General features: G+C 39.8%; 1 protein-coding gene across 2 annotated transcripts; it reads right to left on the bottom strand.

Moving 5' to 3' along the window:
- Window positions 1–253: 253 nt before the first annotated feature.
- LOC147398583 (uncharacterized) lies at window positions 254–7,598 on the bottom strand. Of its 2 annotated transcripts, none has more exons than XM_086447823.1 (6): window positions 7,173–7,598; window positions 6,861–6,982; window positions 6,555–6,597; window positions 5,857–5,942; window positions 1,577–3,844; window positions 254–1,486 (listed from the first exon to the last, which is right to left on the bottom strand). In XM_086447823.1, exons 5-6 carry the CDS (start codon window positions 3,267–3,269, stop codon window positions 519–521), a joined length of 2,661 nt encoding a protein of 886 aa, XP_086303949.1. In that variant the 5' UTR covers window positions 3,270–3,844; window positions 5,857–5,942; window positions 6,555–6,597; window positions 6,861–6,982; window positions 7,173–7,598; the 3' UTR covers window positions 254–518. The 2 variants fall into 2 exon arrangements, with proteins under 2 accessions (XP_086303949.1, XP_086303950.1); XM_086447824.1 differs by having other exon boundaries at window positions 6,555–6,593.
- Window positions 7,599–8,202: the final 604 nt, after the last annotated feature.

The following is an 8,202-nucleotide window of genomic DNA, read 5'->3' as shown; positions in this document are numbered from 1 at the left end:
GGGAAATTCCTCAAAAGATACTATGCTTGAAAGAATATGCTCCCCAGCACGAGCCTAAACTGTTTGACAATGCTCCCCAGCACGAGCCTAAACTGTTTGACAACGCTCCCCAGCACGAGCCTAAACTGTTTGACAATGCTCCTCGGCACGAGCGTAAACTGTTTAGCAATGCTCATTATCGTACGAGTTTAAACTACATGATACTCCTGACCCGCATGAGTTAAAACTGTGAGTCCAAAAAAAAAAAAAAAAAAAAAAAAGAATTGAGCTCGCTAGATTGAAAACCCGAGAGGGCGATCTAGGCAAAACTTAGAGCATCCATCTGAACTACGTTATGGTTTGATCCCGTTTTTGGGTACGTAGGCAGCCTGTAAAGTTACTTCAGGTTCAACCACATCAAAAAAAAAAAAGATATACTCGTATAAGGAAAAGGGGGAATTTTATTAATTTCAAATGAAGTGAACAATGATATAATTTCCTAAGTCCTATACAGTAAAAAATAAATAAATAAATAAAACTTAATATAAAGAAGTAAGGTTCCAAAACTTCTTCTTCAAAGACTCTCTCTCGGCTTCGCAAGCAGCTATTTCATCATCATCAATGATTGGAGCATTAGATAAGCGAGTACACTCCGCTTCAACAGTAAGTAGAGCCTCCTCCTCTTCCTGAACTTGAGTATTAAGAGATTCTTTAGAAGCAGCGACTTGTGGTAGCATTTCTCTGATTTGAGTCAACTCGATTTCTATCTCAACTTCTCGTTTAGTCAGTTCAACTTCTTTATCTTTAACTTCAGTCAGTTGCGTACGTAAACTATCCACTGATTGACGTTTTAGTTGAGCTTCCTGATCTAAGACAGATAGCTGAAGATCCCTATCATCTGCTGACAAAGATGATAAAACCTTCTCTCGTCTTGAAAGATACACTTCTACTCTAGTTATAAGTGATTCGAAGAAGTTAGCAAAAGGCATAGGATCAGTTCTGAAAGCATCCTTAAGAGAAGAAATGATGGCAGGCATATGAAGTGATTGCCATTCTCTTAGGTTGGAAAAGCCAATATTGAGCATCAACTCAACCCTAGATCGAAGAAATTCATCACGAGCTCTATGTAATGCTTGTTGAACGCATAAGTCGATGTCACTATCATGTAAAGAAGCTTGTCGAGTTTGGGTAGAAATAGTAAGCATTCCACGTGACTTCGGAACAATCACAGATGAATCAACCAACTTATTAGAAATAGGTAAAGCCAATGCGGTAGGAGCCGTATGTGTAGTTGAAGTTGATGAAATGCCATGAGAATTTTGACGAGGACATGAAGAAACCTCATCCCCATCACTCTTTGAGGGGTCTTCAGTAGCAATCAATTCCGAAAGCCCTCTACTAAGATGACTGACATTCAAAACATCTCCCATACCCGAGAAGGCAGGGAAGATTGGAAAATCTTCTGAGGCGAACAAATCGGCAATGGAATGTATATTGGTTGATGATTCTGCGAGATCAATTAAATCACAAAAGATTATACATTTAAAAAAAAAAAAACATGAAATTTCTAAGAAAGGAAAAAAGTGTGTAAAATTACCTTTCCTAGGAGACACATCATTCTCAGCTTCAGCTTCTTGCCTATCAGGAGTCACACTCGTATCTTTAGGCTTAGTTTGAACAACAGGCTTCAAAGAACTAACGGGACTTGATTTATGAACAACTTGTTCTACATCTACCCCAAGAATGTTGGCTTGTTCTGTTCGAGTAGTCGTTGGAGTCGGCAGTATTTTTTTGAAACGCAATTTCAATCTACGTTCTGCAATGACATTTTGCGTATCATCAATGCTAGTGTGTTCTATTCTTCTTTTTCGAGAAGGTTTTTGTGTGACAAGCAAAGCACGACGTGCCTCACGATCTTCAAACCCCTTTCTTTCATCAAAATTAAAGTTCGAAACGGAGACGCTATCTTCAAGAAGACGAAAATCAAGGGCATCCAAATGAGGTAGTACATCTTGAACCCACCAATCCCTATAACTCTTATCAAATTGCCGGTTCATGTCTTGCACTTTTGGAGGAATAAAAAAATTGACTCGACTTTTGGTCTGAGTCAAAGACAACCATAAACTGTATAACTCTATCCCATCCACGGATCTTGTGAAAGGAATCGGAGTTCCAGGGATACGTTGACGAAAGCCTTGTTGACGAGCAAACCTGTGAGGGCTATACATTTCCACCTCGTAAACATCACCATATCGAAACATAACAAATCCAGGACGACAGCTTATCATGAAAGCTTGAATTTCAGAAGGATCATCACCATCATCAGTCCGCATCCTTCTATGACCTTTTGGCGGCCAAATCTCTTCCGGATACCATTTAAAATCACTAGAATCCATGGTTCTTATCAGATTCCTTGCATCTTTAGCATTATCTTCCCAATAAAAGTATGAGTTGGAAACACCAGCTGTGCGAACCAGATACGGAGGTCCAAAGTCAGCATCAATGCTACCAAATACTCCCCGAGGAAAATGAAGTCCAACCCACCCAAACAAGTAATGAAGGGGACAATAACTCGTGGAGGCACCTACAACTTTCTGTGTTTTCATACCCCAATAGGTCTGAGTTAGACCTTTGTATAAACAACACAGAAGTGGAGGTACCAAGCTGAACGTAGTACCTCGGGCCATCAATGCTGCTACCTTGAAAGTGCCTGGACGAATAAGATCACCATTCTCACAGGGGAGAACGAAACGACACAACCACAAGGAGAGGTATGCAGCTGTCATAGCTTCATCTTCAACATTCTGATTTGCAGGAAAACCGAGCCTGATAAATGGATTTTCTCCCTCTTTACGACCTCCTTTAGCCAAAGTAACTCGAGAAGAAAAAGGTCTTCGTAATTTTGTTCTGGGATGCTGACGGCCACTACGATCAAAGTAAAATGATTTTGCTCTCTCCTTATACTCTACTGTCAGACGAGGATTAGAAATCCGTTCAGCTTTAGTGTACCAGAAATCAAGCCATTCACTGTGGCTAACACAGTCACTCCCCTTTTCAAAAATCAGTAAAGCGTACGCCTTAAATAGATACTGGCAAGAAAGAGGAAGACCTAGAACACCGTTGCAACCCATGAGTTCATCAAAACTAGGCACCACCTCTTCATAATACTCACCCGTGATAGAAAGCCCAGAAATCTTCTGCATTTCCCATAAAGAAATGCCAACTTCCCCACGACCCGTAACAAAAGTGTTAGTCTCGGGACACCAAAACTCACATAAAGCTCGATACATGCCATTAGGACGACTGTACTCCTTACTAGCTGCAAATATAGCTTCACTAAGGAAAGTTGTCGACTTTCAACTTTGTAGTTTATGGCTCACATCCAAGCTCCAGTCCCAAAAACCACTAAGATATCGAATGTCGCCTCGAGGTTCAATATCTGAACCCCATCGAGTGAAACGTTGCATGATTTTCTGTGCCAAAACAGCTTGTGGACAATTACGAGTTTGGTCATGATGTGGAGGATGACATAAAGATGGCTGACGCTCTGTATCAATCTCATCTCCAGGGAGTAAGTCAGCTGTTGGAGGATACTCATTTAAAAATGACATATCAAGTGATGTGTCCCTTTCTGTATCTTGTGCTTTCAAAGGACCAGTCATCGGTGTGTGCACAACAAGCTTTAGCTCCACAGATGAAATGTTCCCTTTTCTTGAACGATCGGTTATCATAACATGGGGAAAACAAAGCCATTTTCCCTTTTGAGAAGGATCTGCAGGATCATCTACCCAGCCTTCACGCGGTAAGTTCCGTTTGGAATGGTTCTTATTCTTTAAACCTTTGGAAATAATGTCTCTAGCCATCTCTGAAAAAAAAAGGGGGGGAAGACCGAATACATTTATTAAAAAAAAAAGTGTTATGTCCCATTAAGTATTAAGGTCACATTGATTAGAGATACATAAGAGTATAAGTAAAAAAAAAATCATCATGCTCAATAATGCTCTGATTTTAAAGATTAGCCATGGTTTTCTAACCAGTTAACGTTTGTCAGCCAATTGACGTTATGATGCCGCTAGTCAGTCGACGTTGTGTACTCTTAACCATTACTGATAAACAACTGCTTTAAAGATTGGCCAACCGACTGGACAAATGATTCGTCGCATGGTTTTTCTAACCAGTTGACGTTTGTCAGCCAATTGACGTTGTGACGCTGCTAACCAGTTGACGTTTGTCAACTAATTGACGTCATCCACTCCTAAGCATTACTGATAAACAGTTGCTTTAGAGGTCAACCAACTAGCTGGACAAATAGTTCGTCGCATGGATCTTCTACGTGCATAAAGCCTTGCGTACCACGATTCTTTTAACCAGTTGACGTTTGTCAGCCAGTTGACGTCATCCCCTCCTAAGCGTTACTGATAAACAGTTGCTTTAGAGGTCAACCAACTAGCTGGACAAATAGTTCGTCGCATGGATCTTCTACGTGCATAAAGCTTGCGTACCACGATTCTTTTAACCAATTGACGTTTGTCAGCCAGTTGACGTCATCCCCTCCTAAGCGTTACTGATAAACAGTTGCTTTAGAGGTCAACCAACTAACTGGACAAATGGATCGTCGCATGGATCTTCTACATTCATAAAGCTTGCGTACCGCGATTCTTTTAGCCAGTTGACGTTTGTCAGTCAGTTGACGTCATCCACTCCTAAGCATTACTGATGAACAGTTGCTTTAGAGGTTAGTCAACTAATTGGACAAATGGTTCGTCGCATGGATCTTCTATGTGCATAAAGCTTGCGTATCGTGATTCTTTTAACCAGTTGACGTTTGTCAGCCAGTTGACGTCATCCGCTCCTAAGCATTACTGATAAACAGTTGCTTTAGAGGTCAACCAACTAGCTGGACAAATAGTTCGTCGCATGGATCTTCTACGTGCATAAAGCTTGCGTACCGCGATTCTTTTAACCAGTTGACGTTTGTCAGCCAGTTGACGTCATCCCCTCCTAAGCGTTACTGATAAACAGTTGCTTTAGAGGTCAACCAACTAGCTGGACAAATGGGTCGTCGCATGGATCTTCTACACTCATAAAGCTTGCGTACCGTGTTTCTTTTAGCCAGTTGACGTTTGTCAGCCAGTTGACGTCATCCACTCCTAAGCGTTACTGATAAACAGTTGCTTTAGAGGTTAGTCAACTAACTGGACAAATGGTTCATCGCATGGATCTTCTACGTGCATAAATCTTGTGTCCCATAATTCTGTCAGCCAGTTGACGTTTGTCAGCCAGTTGACGTCATCCCCTCCTAAGCATTACTGATAAACAGTTGCTTTAAAGGTCAGCCAACTAGCTGGACAAATGGGTCGTCGCATGGATCTTCTACATTCATAAAGCTTGCGTACCGTGTTTCTTTTAGCCAGTTGACGTTTGTCAGCCAGTTGACGTCATCCACTCCTAAGCGTTACTGATAAACAGTTGCTTTAGAGGTTAGTCAACTAGCTGGACAAATGGTTCGTCGCATGGATCTTCTACGTGCATAAATCTTGTGTCCCATAATTCTGCAAGCCAGTTGACGTTTGTCAGCCAGTTGACGTCATCCCCTCCTAAGCATTACTGATAAACAGTTGCTTTAGAGGTCAGCCAACTAGCTGGACAAATGGGTCGTCGCATGGTTCTTCTACGTGTACACCGTTTATCAAGCAATACTTTTAACAATTCAACATTGGCCACCGCTAAGCAGACTAACAGATAAATGTTCTAAAGGTTGACTGATAAGGGTTATAAGTTCTCAATTTGTACTTCTGGTTACAATTCATAAGAAAGAAAATGCGAGGATGACAAAGTTTAAAGAAAATATATGGGAAGAAAGATTAAGATCCATACCTGCTTGTGGTTTCGAAGCTGTAATCGAGCTGCAATCGACCCAAAAGAATCAGATCTTTATATCAATGTTATTGATAGTCTTGGATCTGTAAAAAAAAAAAGAGAAGTTTCAATGTTATTTCATTCTCAAATTCTGAATCATAAAAAAGACCCAATAAGGAAAAGAGACAAAGTATAACAAAATAATCAAAGAAGGATTCAAATCACAATCAATTCAAGAAGATGATGGTCAATTCAAAATTTTCACAAATGGACTTTCTTAAGATCATCGGACAAGAAGGTTATATCATCTACGTTCGTGATTTATGCTCACACACCTCTTTCCTTTGTCATCACATTCCATAGATAAATAGATGGAGTGGGTACAGGGTTTGAATAAACTACAACATTTTGTGATTTTTGCAATATGTGCATCTAGTGGGGAATAGTGGATGTCTACTCAAAGAAGGAAACAACAAAAATCAATTAAGCTTACCAATTTGTAGTTTATGAACTATTATGGTGGCTAAAAAAAAAAAAAAAAGAAATTCTGATTCAGACTTCATTCAAGGTTTTCAAGATGGACATAAATCCCATATTTAAAGTGACAGTCGAACTCAACAAGATTTGGGATTTTAGAAGGCATAAGTCCCTGTTCTAGTTTCCATATACAGTAAAATCAAAATTGGAAAATAGAAAATAACAAGAAGGGGACATACCTCCAGCAACAATGGAGGCACGATGGTGTGGCGTACTCTCTTCCTGGATAAAAAAAAAGAAGATGGATTATATATATGTATATATAATACCCATAGTTCTCCAAATCCGGCAAAAATATACATAATACTCTTTTTTTTAGTCGTCTAAAGAAAGAATGAGACTCGTGGTTCGTCCTCTGTGTTCGGGAACAAACCAGCAAAAAGGGTTTCTCAACAAAAAAGGGATAGAGGAGATCATCGCAGCCCCTGTTTTGGGCACAAAAAAAAAATTATTAAAGAAGAAGAAGGAAAAGAAGAGGAAGATACCTGTGGGCGCGTAATACTCTAAGAATGGATGTATTGCTGCAAATCCCTTCAAGAATCGATGATCCAAGTTGCTGCAAATCTCTTCAAGACTCAACCACGCCGGTAGTAGACGTGTGTTCTACCTATAAGAGAAGAATCGGTCTTGAAATCAGCAAAGCTTCACCAAACTCGTTGGACCTGTTTGTAGAAGAAACAGTTCTTCTTCGGCACGGTGATGAGGGCAAAGACGTGGGGAAGAAGGAAGAAAAGAAAGCAAAAGAGATGGAAAGTTGCCGAGATTCAAGATCGATTTTCAAGATCTATGAAACTCACCTTCCATGGCCGACTTCGTGGCTGAAATCTGAGAGAGAGAAGCTCCAATCGAGTTCTCTACAACGAACTGAATGAAGAAAAGAGCGAAGAGATTTAGATCTTAGTTTTGTTAAAACTTCTATTGACACTCCGGTTTTTTTTCAATTCCTAAACCGCAAAGGTTTATCCAAAAAGGCGTTAAAAAAAAAATCGATTAAAAAAAAAAAAAGAAATTGATAGTAAGCTAAGCTTACTAACTTAGTAAGATTGAACCTTACTAAGCGTCATTGGTTCATTTTCAATAAAACTGAAGCCCATTGTGAGTCAATTTAACTTAGCTCAATTAAAGTTGAGGCGACTCAGTAAAATCAGATGTGGGAATCTTTCAAGATCGACCCAAAAGCTTGACGAGTTAACTCAAACAAGAATGCTCAACAAAAAAAATTCCCTAAAAATAAACGCTGATTTCAGCTATTTTTGTGATTTAGAAATTTGAAGATCACTCGAACACATCGGCATTCTTTTACCAAACAAGCGTAGAATGGACTCAACCACGCCGATAGCAGTCTTGTGCTCTGTTTATAGGAGAGGAACCCTTCTTGAAATCAGCTATTGGTGTTTGAGAAAGATTGGAAAGCTTCACCGAACTTGTACGAGCGATTTAAAGGAGGAGAGTCATTCTTCAACTCGTTTGTGGGTATTTTAACAAAAGCGTAGAGTTTCAATCGGATTCTATCCAGCGCCGCACCAAAATTCGCGTCGCGGTCAGACTCCTTAACCCTCACAACAATCTAAGAATGAAGTTGAAAAAGAAAAGCACGGTTTTGATCCTATGCTGCTTTAGACAAAAGTCTTGTGTTTAAGGACGTCTTGGGATTGATCCTATACATCCAAAGTGAGTTAAACTTGAATACATGTGTTAACCACAACAGAATAGGATTCCTTGGATATTTTTGGGGGGACATGATCCTATGCAACACACACTACGACTTTACAAAATCAGAAGTTATAATGACATTCTGTTAAAAGGAAAGTTGCTTCTTCAAGTACA

The sequence above is a fragment of the Akebia trifoliata genome, chromosome 7, assembly GCF_017979445.1.
Source record: "Akebia trifoliata isolate Shusen 1 chromosome 7, ASM1797944v1, whole genome shotgun sequence".
NCBI lineage: Eukaryota > Viridiplantae > Streptophyta > Magnoliopsida > Ranunculales > Lardizabalaceae > Akebia > Akebia trifoliata.
The sequence above is the reverse complement of the archived record's forward strand: the minus strand, read 5'-3'. Positions and strand labels throughout refer to the sequence as shown.

Coding starts and splice junctions, on each gene's coding strand:
- LOC147398583 (XM_086447823.1), bottom strand. CDS start 3,269: ATGTATCGAGCTTTATGTGAGTTTTGGTGTCCCGAGACTAACACTTTT. Junction 1,487..1,576: donor TGATGTGTCTCCTAGGAAAG/GTAATTTTACAC, acceptor TTGATCTCGCAG/AATCATCAACCAATATACAT.